At 41.9% G+C, this 17421-nt stretch overlaps 1 protein-coding gene across 1 annotated transcript in view; it reads left to right on the forward strand.

Annotated features, from left to right (window-relative positions):
• The window catches only part of DGAT2L6 (diacylglycerol O-acyltransferase 2 like 6), a 28152-nt gene extending 15913 nt beyond the window's left edge, over positions 1-12239 (forward strand). The window contains exons 2-7 of the mRNA XM_003820167.4: positions 5811-5921; positions 6352-6422; positions 6795-6999; positions 8431-8605; positions 10840-11051; positions 11487-12239. Of these exons, the coding sequence (XP_003820215.1) occupies positions 5811-5921; positions 6352-6422; positions 6795-6999; positions 8431-8605; positions 10840-11051; positions 11487-11641 (929 nt within the window). The 3' untranslated portion in view covers positions 11642-12239. The remainder of the gene's footprint in view (positions 1-5810; positions 5922-6351; positions 6423-6794; positions 7000-8430; positions 8606-10839; positions 11052-11486) is intronic.
• The last annotated feature ends 5182 nt before the right edge of the window (positions 12240-17421 follow it).

Consider the following 17421-nt stretch of genomic DNA (forward strand, 5'->3'; position numbering starts at 1 on the left):
CCCAGAAAAGAACATTACAGGCCCATATCCCTGATGAACATAGATGCAAAAAATCCTCAACAAAATACTAGCAAACCAAATTCAACAGCACATTAAAAGGAGCGTACACCACGATCAAGTGGGATTTATCCCTGGGATGCAGGGGTGGTTCAACATGCATATGTCAATAAATGTAATATACCACATTAAGAGAAGAATAAAAATCATAAGATCATCTCAATAGGTGCAGAAAAAGCATTTGACAAAATTTAACATCTTTCCATGATAAAAACTCTCAGCAAATTAGACATAGAAGGAATGGATCTCAACATAATAAAGGCCATATATGAAAAGTCCACAGCTAACATCATACACAATGGTGAAAAGCTGAAAGCGTTTCCTCTAAGATTAGAAACAAGGCAAGGGTGCTCATTCTGCCATTTCTATTCAACACAGTACTGGATGTCCTACCAAGAGCAATTACACAAGAAAAAGAAATAAAAGGCATCTAAATTGGAAAGAAAAAAGTTAAATTGTCTCTGTTAGCAGATGACATAATCTTATATAGAAAACCCTAAAGACTCCACCAAAAAATTGTTAGAACTAATAGATGAATTCAGTAAAGTGTCAGGATATAAAATGAACATACAAAAATCAGTTGCATTTCTATACACTGACAATAAACTATCCAAAAAAGAAATGAAGGAAAACAACTCAATTTACAATATCACTAAAAGGAATAAAATACTTAGGAATAAATTTAACCTAGGAGGTGAAAGATCTGTATACCAAAAACTGTAAGACATTGAAAAAAATCGAAGAAGACACAAATAAGTTGAAAGATATCCTGTGTTCATGGATTGGAAAAATTAACATTATTAACATGTCTATACTACTCAAAGTGAGCTATAGATCCAATACAATCCCTATGAAAATTCCAATGACATTTTTAAAAGAAACATAAAAAAATCCTAAAATTTGTATGAGACAACAAAAGACCCTGAATAGCCAAAGTACTCTTGAGAAAGAAAAACAAAGCTAGAGGCATCACACTTCCTGATTTCAAACTATATTACAAAGCCATAGTAATCAAAACACTATGGTACTGACATAAAAACAGACACAGAAACCAATGAAATAAGATAGATAGCCCAGAAATAATCCCATGCATTTATAGTCAACTAATCTTTGAAATGGGTCCCAAGAATACACAATGGGAAAAGGACAGTTTCTTCAATAAATGGTGTTGAACTAGACATCCTCATGCAAAATAATGAAACTAGACTCTTACCTTATGACATACACAAACATTAACTTGAAATGGATTAAAGACTTAAATGTAAGACCTGAAATCATTAAACTCCTAAAAGAAAATATAGGGAAAAAGCTCCTTGACATTGGCCTTGACAATGATTTTTTGGATATGACAACAAAAGCACAGGCAACAAAAGCAAAAATAAACAAGCAGGAGTACCTCAAACTAAAAATCTTCTGCCTAGCCAAGGAAACAATCAACAAAATGAAAAGGCAACCCACAGAATGGAAGAAAATATTTGCAAACCATATATCTTATAAGGGGTTAATCTCTAAAATATACAAAGAACTCATACCACTCAATAGAAAAAAATAAAATAACATAAACTTTTTAATAGGCAAAGGACTTGAATAGACATTTTTCCAAAGAAAACATACAAATAGCCAACGGGTATATGAAAAGGGGCTCAACATTATTAGTCATCAGGGAGCTGCAAATCAAAACCACAGTGAGATATCACCTTACACCTGTTAGGATAGCTATTATCAAAAAGACAAATGATAAGTTTTGGTGAGGATATAGATAAAAGGGAATCTTTGTACACTGTTGGTAGGTATGTAAATTGTTACAACCAGTATGGAAAATAGTGGGGAGTTTCCAACAGTAATGAAATTAGTGTCTTGAAGAAATATCTGCACCCCCATGTTCACTGCAGTATTATTCGTAATAACCAAGATGTGGGATCGACCTAAGTGTCCACTGGCAGATGAATGAATAAAGAAAGTGTCACACACACACACACACACACGAATATTATTCAGCCATAAAAAGGAGATCCTGCCATTTGCAATAACATGGATGAACCAGGAGGATACTATGCTAAGTGAAATAAGCTAGACACAGAAAGAAAAATACCATATGATCTCACTTAGAGCTGGATGTGGTGTCACATGTTTGTAATCCTAGCTACTCAGGAGGCTGAGGTGGGAGCAACACTTCAGCTCAGGAATTTGAGACCAGCTTGGGCAGCACAGAGAGAACCTGTCTCTAAATATATATATTTGTAAATAAATGTAAATTAAATTCATAGAAGCAGAGAATAGAATGGTGGTTGCCAGGAGCTGGGGCAGAGGGAAAATAAGGAAAAATTTGTCAAAGGGCACAAAATTTCAGTTACAAAAAGAATAATTTCTGGGAATCTAAAGTATAGCAGCATTAATAATACTGTATTATATGCTTGAAATTTGCTGAGTGGATCTTAAGTATCCTCACCTCTAGCCACAAACACACACAAAGGGTAACTATGTATGGTGGTGAATGTATTGATTAATTTGATTGTTGTAATCATCACACAATGTATACCTGTCTCAAATCATCACATTGTGCACATTGAATATACACCATTTTTATTTGTAAATTATACCTCCATAAAACTGGTAAAAATGAACTTGAAGTGTATTGTAGATCTAAATGTAAAAAAAGAAAACTGTAAAATGTTTAGTAGAAAACACAGGGGAGGCCAGGGGCAGTGGCTCACACCTGTAATCCCAGCACTTTGCGAGGCTAAGGCAGGAGGACCACTTGAGACCTGGAGTTTGAAACTAGCCAGGGCAACATAGCAAGACCCTGTCTCTACAGAAAAATACAAAATAAATTGGCTGGGTGTGGTGGCATGCTCCTGTAGTCCCAGCCACTCTGGAGGCTGAAGTGGGGGGATCGCTTGAGCCCAGGAAGTGGAGGGTGCAGTGAGTTGAGCCGAGATCACGCCATGGAACGCCAGTCTGGGTGACAGAGCCAGATCCTGTCTCAAAAAAAAAAAAAAAAAAAAGAAAAAAGAAAGAAAGAAAGAAAAGAAAAGAAAATATAGGGGAAAAATCTTCATGACATGAGGTTAGACAAAGAGTTCTTTCAGTTTGACACCAAAAGCACAATCTATAAAAGAAAAAAAATTAATAAGTTGGGCTTCATCAATATTAAAAGCTTTTGCTGTAAAAAGGACCCTGTTAACAAGAATGAAAAGATAGACACAGATTAGGAGAAAATGTTTGCAAATCACATATCAGACAAAAAAACTTATATCCAAAATGCATAAAGAACTACCGAAAGTCAACAGTAAGAAAACAACCCAATTGAAAAATGGGCAAAAGATGTGAATGGACACTTCACCAAAGAGGATATACAGAAAGCAGACAAGCACATGAAAAGCTGTTACGCATCACTAGCTATTGGAGAAAGGTAAGTTAAAATTATGATGAGCTACCAATGCGCATATATTAGTTTTTTTTTTCTTCTTTTTTTTTCTTTTCTTTTCCCCCAGTGCACATATATTAGAATGGCTTGGCCATCTTCACTACAAACTAAATTAGGAGCCTAGCTATGTGAACTTCCTCTTTGATAACCCTCTCCAAGACGCCTCACTTGAACGTGACAAGAGAAATTGGAACCATCTTCTGGTGTCAAGGCCATAATACCTAAGGGAGTGTCACACATACATAAATGCTTGTTCTTCATCATTCCTTCTTCAGATACCCTTGCTTTATGTCACGGAACTCTTTTTACATGAGACTTAGCTCTTCCACATTTGGCTTCTATTTCTCCTATATCTTTAAATTCCACTTTTGTTACCGTGCACGACACTGATGACACTCGGGCTGGGTCTGGAAGCCTTGCTCTGAAAAAAACGTTCCTGGTCTCCTGCCGGGTCATATCTGCAGTTCCAATAGGTTCCACAAGGGGGATGGTGTTACCCAGGTAAGGGCTCTTAGACCGCCTTTAGGACTGGTGGATGAATGAATCAGATAAAAGGCACACAACTAATCCGTCTATGCTTTTAAAATAACATCACATTTAAATAACACTATACATGCTGACTAAATAGTAATTATCAAGTTTACTACTGAAAAGAGAAAACATTTTCTTATTTCGTTTTCAATTGGTCTACAGATATTTGTTGAACACCTACTGTGTGCCAAGCTCTCTTCTAAATACTGGGGAAACAAACAAAATGTATTTGAAACAAAATATAAAAGAAATGATACACTTAGGCTAACTTTAATTAGTGATTATTCTTATTTAACTTTATCTGAATTTCCTTCTGAAGCTTAACTGGCAAATTTACTCTCCTCTTTGATGAAGGGCATAGATAGCAAGGCTTTTTCTCCATGGCAGGCTTCCCATAAAACTCCTCCCACCACGCTTTCCTGTCTAATTTGAATGCTTACAACAACTATCTCGACCAGTGCTTATGAGGGCAATTCAGCCTATTACAAAGGTTTCTTCTACTCCATAACATGTCTTTTTAAAGCACTGTCCACTCAGCCTTTTTCCTGCTATTTTCATTTATGTCCAAAATGCAAGAGACAAAGAACTGGTAGGTAACTCCCGAGTTTCTTCTTCCCTGAAACTTTTATCTGCTATGACATGGTACCTGGTCAAAGAAGTCATTCCCTTAGCTAAGTCTTTTTTTATTCACCATATGTATACTTAGCCCCTCTTTCGCATGAATGCAGATTTTTTTAATGGAATTCATTCGCACTGCTGTAACATGTATCGTGTTTGCAGTTACAGCCTGCTATGGCCATTTGCTAACACAGACTTCTCCTTCTGAACCTTTGTGATACTTTTGAGTGGAACAAAATGAACACAGTAAAGTGTTTTTTGTTGTTGTTGTTTTGGTTTTTGTTTTTTTGGTTTTTTAGAGATACTGTCTTGCTTTGTTGCCCAGGCTGGTCTCAAACTCCTAGGTTCAAGCTATCCTCTCGCTTTGGCCTCCCAAATTGCTAAGATTATAGGAGTGAGCCACCGCACCTGGCCTAGTAGGGCAGTTTTGTTGTTGTTGTTGTTTGTTTTGTTTTGTTTTGTTTTTTCAAGACGGAGTCTTGCTCTGTTGCCCAAGCTGGAGTGCAATGGCACGATCTCAGCTCACTGCAACCTCCACCTCCTGGGTTCAAGCGATTCTCCTGCCTCCACCTCCCGAGTAGCACTCCAATCATGTGCCACCATGCCCGGCTAATTTTTTGTATCTTTAGTAGAGATGGGGTTTCACCGTGTTAGCCAGGATGGTCTCGATCTCCTGACCTCGTGATCTGCCTGCCTCGGCCTCCCAAAGTGGAGTGGTTTTTAATCCGTGTTTACTTTTCAGCATCAAACAGCCTGTACACTGTGGGTAACCTCCCTGCTGGAATATGCAGACTTATCAGTTCAGCACAGGAAAGAGGGTCAAGCTTTTAGAAAGAATTTCCAGAGGTCCCAGAATGGGGATTCAGCTACCAGCCCAATGTGCTCTTCTTCCCATTCACCAAGCCGTGCTGTCCTTTGACCCCAACTTCATGGTTCTGCTCTTTCTTCAATTGAGAGTTTGGCCATCAAGGAGACCCAGATCCAGGGGCTCAGAGGCCTGCCTAGACCACAGCAGAGACAAATGGAGGGCGAGGGGTTGGGGAAGAGGGGAGAAGGAGAGAAGAGTCCCACATCAGCCTAGCCCCGCTCCTGTAGTGTAGAGCAGAGGCCGGGGTTATGAGAAGTATACTAAAACTTGAAGAGAACTGAAAGGCTTGAACCCTTTGTGTCTCCCCAGGAGCTATTCCCATTCTCCTTATACCCTACTTTCTGTTATTCAGTAAGTTCTGGCCCTTGGCTGTGCTCTCCTTAGCCTGGCTCGCCTATGATTGGAACACCCACAGTCAAGGTAAGAGACAGGGGCACAATGGTGGTCCTGTTTGGGCCAAGAACGGAAGGACAGGGAGAGGGAGGTGGAGGGAGAGGGGGAGAACCAAGGGTAGGGGAGAGGGGAAGGAAGGGGAGGGAGAAGGGAGAGCAAAGCTCAGCAGGGACAGAGGTCTCTACCAGGAAGCTCAGGAAGAATTATGAGGTTGAGGTCTCTGGGCAGGTGCCCCTAGCTTCAGACTATTTTCCTGTCACCTTTCTGGTCGGCTCTAGAGGAGCAGGGGCTTCCTATGTCTTGGGGATTGGATTCAGGGACAGTACTTACAGTTCTGAGGTGTCAGAAGGAGGCCCCTCATGTGACCTGAGGACTGCAGGCAGAACTCTCCTCCTCTGGGAGAGGTAGAGGGACTGCAATGCCCTGTGTACTCTTCCCTTCCCTTCTGTACCCACAGGTGGCAGGCGTTCAGCTTGGGTACGAAACTGGACCCTATGGAAGTATTTCCGAAATTACTTCCCAGTAAAGGTGACCACTCTTCCTCGGGGTGCCCTCAGTCCCTGTTGCCCAGACCCTTGCTCCCTACTCAGCTCCATGTTTTCAGAGGCTTTGGTGGTCAGCAGCGAAGGTCAAGGCCCCGAGTCATAATGCAAAGCAAGGGCCCAAGATGGATGGGCACGTGGGGAAACAGGTGGATGGCAGCCTTTCCTTCACTGGCAAACCCAGGTCAGCCTCTCTGACCATCGTGAGCCCTGGCAATCCTATGACAATGATGACAACCTAGTGAACAGGGATTTGGGGCTCCCAGAGGGAAACATAGGCTACCTGCTGGGATTTTAGTCCACACGTGGTTTCTTCCTTCTTTGTAGCCAATGCTCTGACTCAATTTCCCTCTAACAGCTGGTGAAGACTCATGATCTTTCTCCCAAACACAACTACATCATTGCCAATCACCCCCATGGCATTCTCTCTTTTGGTGTCTTCATCAACTTTGCCACTGAGGCCACTGGCATTGCTCGGATTTTCCCATCCATCACTCCCTTTGTAGGGACCTTAGAAAGGATATTTTGGATCCCAATTGTGCGAGAATATGTGATGTCAATGGGTGAGTATAAGAAATAATTAATTCTATTTTTTTACCTACTTCAAAGGTGCAACCCCAATAAGTCCTGACAATCACTACCTGCTTGAAGAGTACATGATAGAAAATAAGTCCAGGACACCCTGGGCCCGTAACAGGAGTATGTGGCTAAGCATTAGTTTCTGTCCAAGATCTGGGGAGCAGGGTTTGATTGGGCAGCAGGGGAAGTTATAGGCATTCATAGGAGTCACCAGGACTTTTTTCAGAGGGAGAACCAGAAGGCTGGAATTCAGGACCAATGCCAAAGTGCAAATCGAGGATGAAAGCCAAGAATTAAACACAAATCCAGGGAAAAGCAGGTGTGAATGGGATAGCTCAGGCGAACTTCACCAGGCTCTCTTCTAGGATGTCAGCTGGCCTCTTTGGGCCGGTCATTTGTACACCATGGTGTCTTAAAAACATTTTGAAGTCTATCATACTAGCTAAAACCCTCCTGGTCCATGACTTTTATCTCCCTGGAACCCCTTCACACTTGCATAAAATACTAAGGGATAAAGGATAGGAGTTCATCAGAGTATCCAGAACAACTTCCCCATGCTCAGCTTCAAGTCAGGGCACTGTGACAAATGTCTCTCTCTCTGGACAAATAGTCATCCTTCTGGACACCAGAAAACAACTGAAGCCAAACATCAAAAGGTAAGATACATTTCTCTGGAGGGGTCAGGTGGGACCACTAGAGTCCCAGAGGATGCTTCTACTCTGCTCTGAGGTTAGCATGGTCCTGGAGCAGGAATATTTCTCAATGGCTAGAGCCTGGAGGCAATTTCTGCCATCACAGTAGACAATAGAAGGTGAGCGCAGGGCAAAGATGGGAGACAGAAGTGAGAAAGGCTAGATGATTGTTGTTAAACAACAGGGTGTCATTCACATTCCATTATTCATCTACATTTCAGTTTGGCTTGGTCAGGCTCAAGGGTCTGCCTACTCTCCAGAAACCCCAGCCATTGGCTTCCCTTTGGCAGGTTACTCTTAGGGAGGAAGCAGGTTGGTGGTGGCTAGTCTCGATTACCCCTGGAGGAGAGAACTCTGGAGGATCTCCAGTGTTGTCAGCCTGGGCAGAGTGGAAGATGGCTGTGCTTCATGGGTAGAGAGGGATGAGGTGGGCTTAGATACTATTGATTTGAAATGCAGTAGGCTATGGATGGTAGGAGGCAGAGGAGCTCAGTATAGACCCAACTGCAGAAGCACAGACCCCCAAGGCAAACAGCTGACCCTAAGGACCAATCTTAGGCTAGGGCAGTCATAACCCAGGACACGAAGGTCAGAGACAGAAAGGTGGAAACAGCAATAGTCAGAAAACAGAAGAACTGTCTCCAAAAGGAAGAGCCTGGGAAAACCCCTTACCCCATCCTCAGGAATGAAGTTTTTCTACCACTTGACTCTTTGGTTTCACAGGTGTGTGCCCTGTGAGTAGCTCAGCCTTGAAGTACTTGCTGACCCAGAAAGGCTCAGGCAATGCCGTGGTTATTGTGGTGGGTGGAGCTGCTGAAGCTCTCTTGTGCCGACCAGGAGCCTCCACTCTCTTCCTCAAGCAGCGTAAAGGTTTTGTGAAGATGGCACTGCAAACAGGGTGGGTTCCAAGGTTCTAGTGCTCTGTTGTCAGGGTGCCATAGGCCCTCTGTAGCCCTCTCCAGAATGGTGCCCTCCCTGGGCACCTGTTAGAGGGCCCCCATCTTCACTCTAATTCCTTCTGTCTACCCCCTCACATTGTGCCTTAGGGATGTTTGGGCCTCCAGATACATTTCAGTGGGCACTTTTCTTACTTGAAGTTGGAGAAAGAACAGCAGAAGAAAACCTTTTACTTTCTGCCCATTGGCCTGGTAGGCTGGAGGTCTGGGAAAGTGGGGCTTCACTCTATATCAACCTGTTAACTGAGAGGCCCTAAGAATCTACCAACTGCAAGGGAGGCACTAGCTTTGATACCGTGAGGATCAAAAAGATAAGACATGACCCCAAAGAGCATACAATCTGGTTTGAGAAATAGACCTCATTCATTCAGCAGTTACGGAACACCCACTGTATATCAGGCATAGTACTAGGCATTTAGGATATAAAAGTAAATAAGACCTGGTCCTTGCAAACTCACAGTCCAATACGGAAGAAGACAGACCCATGCACATATAATTACCAAATACATGCAGAATCCAACCACTTACTACCTAGACTACCACCCCTTGGTTTACTACCACCATCTCTCCCCTTGGTTGATTACAACACTTCTAACTGCTCTTCCTGTATCTATTCCCACCTCCCCCACCCCAAGAGTCTATTCCCAGCTTCAGCCAGGATGATCCTGTTAAACATGAGTCAGATCATGTTACTTCTCAAAATAATCCAATGGCTCCCATGTCACTCAGAGTAAAAGCCAAAGTCTTTATAGGGGCTTGCAAGACACGGAATAATCTGATCTATAGCTGCCTCTCTGTCCTCATCACTCACTTCTCTTCCCACTCTCTCACTCCATCATAGCTATACCGGCCTCTTTGCTGTCCCTCAAGCAGGCCACCCGCTCCTGCTTTAGGGTCTTTGCTTTAGCTGTTCCCTTGGAACACTATTCCTCCAAATGACTGCTTGGCTCATTCCTTTATCTCCTTCAAGTCTTTGCTCAAATGTCTCTTCTCAATACGGTTATCTGACCATCTTGCTCTATTTTTTGCCGGTTACACTTGTCTTCTTATAGCTCATCCATTTTATTTATTTGTTTACCAACTATTTTCAATGTTTATTGTCTGTCTTCCTCCCAGAAAAAGTAAACTCCATGAACACAGAATTTTTAAAAATCCATTGTATTCACTGGTGCATCTCCAGGGCCTAAAACAGTGCTGGCACATAGAAAGAGCTTAATATTTGTTAAATAAATGGAACACTACAATGGAAATGTGTACAAAGTGCCACGTGAGCACCAATTTATGGAAAGATCTTGACCCAGAATAGAGGTTTCATAGGTGGGTAACATCTGAACTGTGAATTGAAATATTGGTAGGAGTTGCCAGGCAGACCAAAAGGGAGAAAGAACTCAGGCATTCAGTGAGGACCTATGGCATGTCAAGTGCTATGCCAGGGCCTAGGGATTCAAAGATGAATATGACCCAGTTCTTGCCTTTGATTGGCTTGCTGTCTACTGGGGGAGTCAGGCAAGTAAGGAGATGACTATAATACACGGTTGGGGCAGCGTTAGTGTAGAAGAGAGGTAAGCACTAGATGAGGGGTACCTAATCCGCATTGGGGGAAATGAAGTGGTCAAACAAAGTTGCTTTAAGGGGATGAGATTGGGACTGAGTGCAAAATTGAATGAGCCACATAAAGACAGAAGGAAGACACTTCCGACAGAGGGAGCAGAATGTACAAAGACACAGAGATGAGAGAGTACGAGGCACACTTAATATGGCTAAGCAGATTGCAAGGAAAGAGTGGGGAGAGGGAAAGCTAGCCAAGGAGGGAAGGCTAGAGCAAAAAGCCGTAAGGAAGCAGCATGGTGCAAACTGAGGAGCTCTGGAAGAGTTTGAGAGGAGTGGCATGTCCAGATATGCAGTTTATGAAGAACACTCTGCATGCTGGATGCAATGAAGACAGAGCTTTTGAGATTAGTTTCTCCCTATAACAGGACAAGGCAGAGCAGCAGCTCCCTTCAGAGAGTTCAGTTGGGAGAGTGAGGCATGGCAGGAATGGGACATGAAGATGGAGATGTTTGGGTGCTTGGGTTCTTGTCCTATAATGGGGAGGTTGGAGAGGTTTCCCAACTTGGAGAGGATTTTTCCGGGGATCTTCCTCAGAGAGCTCACACTCCTGCCCCTCTCTTTGCAGGGCATACCTTGTCCCTTCATATTCCTTTGGTGAGAACGAAGTTTTCAATCAGGAGACCTTCCCTGAGGGCACGTGGTTAAGGTTGTTCCAAAAAACCTTCCAGGACACATTCAAAAAAATCCTGGGACTAAATTTCTGTACCTTCCATGGCCGGGGCTTCACTCGCGGATCCTGGGGCTTCCTGCCTTTCAATCGGCCCATTACCACTGTTGGTGAGCTTTCCCTTATCTCCGGATGACCTGTTACTTCATTCACTTCCCACCCACTTTAAATCATCCATCAAGTCCAGGGGGACCCAACTCACATCTGGGATGGGCAACGGGTGTGGTTAAGAGCAGGGTGGGTAGGACAACTAAACAGATAAGAGTTGTGGCCATTCATGGATGTGACATCAGCATCTGCTACAAGAGCATCACCATTCGCACACATTCTGTCACCACTCTCCTGAGCTTGCTTGCATTCTCTTGAGCATGGGTTTGATTAGATGATCAGAGAACAGGGGCCAGGATGAGACTGGAGCAAAGGGAAAGAAAGAAAGAAGGGGAGGAAAGCCAGACACTGAGTTTCAGTACATGGCTCCCAGTGAGGGATGAGTAGGTTGAGTTGAGGGGGGAACTCTGATGTTTGTCTCTTTTCTTTTTTCATAGTTGGGGAACCCCTTCCAATTCCCAGAATTAAGAGGCCAAACCAGAAGACAGTAGACAAGTATCACGCACTCTACATCAGTGCCCTGCGCAAGCTCTTTGACCAACACAAAGTTGAATATGGCCTCCCTGAGACCCAAGAGCTGACAATTACATAACAGGAGCCACATTCCCCATTGATCAACCCCCAAAGCCATGAGGGATCCAAGTAGAGCCACAGAAAAAGAAGAATTCCAGGAGAGGGAAAGATCGTAAGGATGAGAGAGGAGACCATCCAAGCCAGAAATTATTTAATAAATCAGAGTTTTAGCAATAGAGTCCTCTCCCAAGTGGCTGAGGCAGGCTTAGGGGAAAGAACCAGAGGGGCAGGGGAGGACTGGGGAGGGCTGGCTAGCCAGAGGAGTTGGCTGTATCACCCCTGGTTATTTTAGGGCAACAACCCAGTTGGGGAGTCTTATGAATCATTCCAGCCAACTCTCTGATCACAAAGAATACTGTGCCCCTTTCTCCTAAACCTTAGTTCACCATCACTACGTAGGTTTAGACTTAGAAGCTTTATTTGGAACAGGGATAGTTTGTTTCCTCTTGGTCCTTTCCTTACAACTTGGGAACTGCCACAAGGTAAACCAGGGACCTGAACTGTAGCTGCCTGGTCCAAGCAGACAGGATTCCATCAGTTGTGATAGAGTTCTAGATTGGCAATGCAGTTACATTGTTTCTTCTTTGAAAATAAAGTTCTAGACATATAAAACAGGATACCACTATTTCCTGATTATTCTGTGGTTTGCTATTGGGCTTCCCTCAAACCTAAGATTTTCCCTTCTGGCCAGAAAGCTGCTCTATGGAGAGCCATTTTCCTCTTCTTTATTTACCCTTCATACTTCCCCGGACAGAAAAGGTGGGGGAATGGAACCATAGCTGCTGCAAAGTGTAAGAGACAGGAGCAGAAACACGGGAACCGGCACAGGTACCCGCTGGGTAGCCCACCTCTCCTGATCCCACATAACCACCCTATGTCAGAAGGGAGGGAGCCACAAGACCATGCACCAACTGTAAGTTTGCTTGATGTCAAGTCCCTTCTATGTTCCAGGGGCCATGACATTGCTTTCATAACCATTGTCTCTCAATACTAAACATAAGCCCAGTGAGATTGAGATTGTCATCACCTCCATTTCACAGTAGCTAAAGCTCCTAGAGGGTTAGTAGCTTGCCCAAAGCCACACAACTTTGGATAGAACTAGCATTCAAACCAGAGTTCTCTCCAATGCACCACTCCATGTCCCCATTCCTCATTTTCTGGAGACCCACTTTTCAGCTTCATTTTCCTAAATGAGGCCCCATGGCACTCCACCAAAATTAGTTCATAAGTGTGGGCAAAAATGGCATGGATTCTACTCACAGTGGTCCTGTATTAGGCCTCAGGGAAAATAATTGATTAATTTAAAAAACCTTTCTATATCAATAGAATGGAATTGAGAACACAGAGGTTCAATTGATTTTCACCTAGGGTGCCAAGACAATTCAGTGTGGGAAAGAATAGTCTTCAACAAACAATACTGAAACAACTGGACATCCACATGCAGAAAATAAAGTTGGACCTTACCTCATATCATAAACAAAAATTAACTCAAATGGATCAAAGACCTAAAGTGAAAGTCAAAACTATTAAACTCATGGAAGAAAACATAGGTGTAAAGCTTCATAATCTTGGATTAGGCAATGGCTTCTTAGATATGACATCAAAAGCACAAACAACAAAATAAAAAATTGATAAGTTGGACTCCATTATAATTAAACACTTTTGTGCTTCAAAGGATACCATTAAGAAAGTGAAAAGACAACCCACAGAATGGGAGAAAATACCTACAAATCATGTATCTCATAAGAGTCTAGGAGCCAGAATAGATAAATAATTCTTATAACTCAACAACTGAAAGGCAATTCAATTTTAAAAATAAGCAAAAGATTTAAATAGACATTTCTCCAAAGAAGCTATACAAATGAAAAAGTAAGGGTCGGGTGCAATGGCTAACGCCTGTAATCCCAGCACTTTGGGAGGCCCAGGAGGGAGGATTGCTCAAGCCCAGGAATTCGAGACCAGCCTGGGCAACATAGTGAGACCCCATCTCTATAAAAAATTTAAAAATTAGCCAGGTGTGGTGGTGCATGCCTGTGTTCCCAGCTACCAGGAGACTGAGGTGGGAGGATTGCTAGAGCCCAGGAGTTCAAGGCTGCAGTGAGCTACAATCGTCACGTCACTGCACTCAAGCATGGGTGACAGGGTGAGACCCTGTCTCTAATAAAAAAGAAAAAGTGCTCAAAATCATTAATCATTAGGAAAATGCAAATCAAAACCACCATGAGGTCATTTTACACCCACTAGGATGACTATAATAAAACAAGATAGACAATAATAAGTATCAGTTAGGATATGGAGAAACGGAATTCTTGGGCATTGCTGATGGTAAAATGGTAGAGCCACTTTGGAAAACAGTTTGACAGTTCTCAAAGAGTTAAGTGTAGAGTTACCATATGACCCAGCAATTCTACTTTTAGTTATATAACCCCCAAATTTAAAACATGGTCACACAAAAACTTGTACATAGATGATCACAGCAGAATTACTCCTAATAGCAAAACAGTGCAAACAATCCAAAGGTCTAGCAACTGATGAATGGATAAATGTATTGGGGTCTATCCACACAATGGAATACTATTTGGCAATAAAAAATGCAGTGATGATACATGCTACAAAACAGATGAACCTTGAAAACATTATGGTAAGTGAAAGAAGCCAGGTCATATATTGCATGATTCCATTTCTATGAAATTTCTATGAAATGTCCAGAATGAGCAAATACAGAGATAGAGAGAAAGAGAGAAGAGAAACAGAAAATAAATTAGTTGTTACCAGGGATTGTGAAGGAAGAAAGGAAAGGAGAATGACATCTAATGGGTAGGGGTTCCTTTCGGGGGTGATGAAAATGTTCTGGAATTAGATAATGGTGGCGGTTGCACAACCTTGCAAATATGCTAAAACCACTAAATTGGACACTTTAAAATGGTGAATTTTATGGTATGTGAATTCTATCTCAGTGAAAGAGCAATGTTTAAGAAAACTTAGCCTTTTAGTTTAAGAGAAAAAAGTGTGAGCTATTTTAAACTAAAAAAAAAATCACAATAAAAAATTTTAAATGCTTTCTATTTTAAAATGATTGTAGATTTACAGGTAGTTGCAAAATTAGAGTCCCTTGAACCCTTTATCCAACTTTCCACAATGGTGACATCATATGTAACTGTAGTACAATATCAAAACAGGAAATTGACACTGGTACAATACTGTTAAAACTTATTCAGTTTTCACTGTTTTTACACTCACATATGTGTGTTTGTGTGTGTGTGCATGTGTGTCTACGCAATTTGATCCCTTAAATAGATTCATGTAACTCCCATAACCATCATGATATAGAACTGTTTTATTAGCACAGAGGAACTTCCTCATATTACCCCTGTAAAACCACACGCCCCCACCTTTGTCCCTATCCCTGGCAATCACTGATCTACTTTCCATCTCTACAGCTTTGTCATTTCAAGGATTATACAAATGGAATCACAGTATGTAATATTCTGAGATTGTCCTTTTTCACTAAGCATAATGCCCTTAAAGATCTAAGTTATAATGTATCCATAGTTCATTCCTTTGTGTTGGCTTGGCAGTACTCTATGGTCTGCACATACCAGAGTTTGTTTAACCACTCACCCATTCAAAGACATCTGGATTGTTTCCAGTTGTTTGGCTATTACAAGTAAAGCTGCTGAAAACATCTAAAACTTACACCCTTCCCAATATATAAGAAAAGAAATGTCAAATCAATAAAATATCAAGAAGAGCTGTGATTTAAAATCGAAATACAGTATTTTGAATTTTGACTCCATGAACACATAATAAGCCAGGCACAATTTTGGCAAAAATATTGTCTCCCTTATGAACATACAAAAGTAGGTGGAGTGAGATATCAAAGAAAGACATTTCATTCTGAGCAAAATGTATTTTCGGTGTAACAACTACAGTAAGAGAACTGGTTGCTGTAACCAGTCCCAGGATTGGGACAGAGGGTATCTGCAGGTTCCAGCACAAAAGCATTGAAGTTTCTGGCAAAGTTAACTGAAATCTTGAAAATGAAAGGTACTAATTGCAAACAAGTGTCTAATACCAATGGAACAAGACTTTTTTTAAATAATCTAATGCTGTCACAACTCCACACTACTGAGAAATACAAATCAAGGTCTGACTATAAAGCAGAGATGGTAGAATTGTTAGATTCTCAAAAGAATTCAGCCATAAAATGTGATTGAAATAGGAGAGCAAGGGATCATTGTAACAGTTGCTATAGAAATTACCTTGTTCCAAATATTTACCATGTGTCATTACACACCTCATTGACATCAAAAACTTTCCAGAGGTGGGAGGATTATATAATACACCTGTATTATAAAATACACCTGGAGGGTCCTGAGAGTAATAAAGAATCCCTGTGTTTACTTGAGGAATATTTAGCAGAAAAATATGACATCTTCATTCCAAACTTGGAGGACTTGTATTTCTTTTTTTTTTTTTTTTTTTTACTTGAGATTTAAAATACAGACCATATGATATGGTTTGGCTGTGTCTCCACCCAAATCTTTTCTTGAATTTTAGTTACCATAACCCCCACGTGTTGTGGGAGAGACCCAGTGGGAGGTAATTTAATCATGGAGGCAATTACCCTCATGCTGTTCTCGTGATAGTGAGTGAGTTCTCACGAGATATAAGGGGCTTTTCCCCCTTTTTGCTAGGCAATTCTTTCTCCTGCCACCATGTGGAGAAGGATGTATTTGCTTCCCCTTCTGCCATACTTGTAAGTTTCCTGAGGCCTCCCAGCCATGCTGAACTGTAAGTCAATTAAACCTCTTTCCTTTATAAATTACCCAGTCTCACGTATGTCTTTATTAGCAGCATGAGAACGGACTAATACAGCAAATTGGCACCACAGAGAGTGGGGTGCTGCTGTAAAGATACCCAAAAATGTGGAAGTGATTTTGGAACTGGGTAATAGGCAGAAGTTGGAACAGTTTGGAGGTCTTAGAAGAAGACAGGAAAAGGTGGGAAAGTTTGGAACTTCCTAGAGACATAGAGAGCTCAGAAGACAGGAAGATGTGGGGAGGTTTGGAACTTCCTAGACACTTATTGAATAGCTTTGACCAAAATGCTGAGTGATATGGACAATGAAGTCCAGGCTGAGGTGGTCTCAGATGGAGATGAGGAACTTGTTGGGAGCTGTAGTAAAGGTGATTCTTGCTATGCTTTAGCAAAGAGACTGGTGGCATTTTGCCTCTGCCCCAGAGATCTGAGGAACTTTGAACTTGAGAGAGATGATTTGGGGTATCTGGCAGAAGAAATTTCTTTTTTTTTTAATTATTATTATACTTTAAGTTTTAGGGTACATGTCCACAACGTGCAGGTTTGTTACATATGTATACATGTGCCATGTTGGTGTGCTGCACCCATTAACTCATCATTTAGCATTAGGTGTATCTCCTACTGCTATCCCTCCCCACTCCCCCCACGTCACAACAGTCCCCAGAGTGTGATGTTCCCCTTCCTGTGTCCATGTGTTCTCATTGTTCAGTTCCCACCTATGAGTGAGAACATGCGGTGTTTGGTTTTTGTCCTTGCGATAGTTTGCTGAGAATGATGGTTTCCAGCTTCATCCATGTCCCTACAAAGGACATGAACTCATCATTTTTTATGGCTGCATAGTATTCCATGGTGTATATGTGCCACATTTCCTTAATCCAGTCTATCATTGTTGGACATTTGGGTTGGTTCCAAGTCTTTGCTATTGTGAATAGTGCCTCAATAAACATACGTGTGCATGTGTCTGTATAGCAGCATGAT

The sequence above is a fragment of the Pan paniscus genome, chromosome X, assembly GCF_029289425.2.
Source record: "Pan paniscus chromosome X, NHGRI_mPanPan1-v2.0_pri, whole genome shotgun sequence".
Classification (NCBI taxonomy): domain Eukaryota; kingdom Metazoa; phylum Chordata; class Mammalia; order Primates; family Hominidae; genus Pan; species Pan paniscus.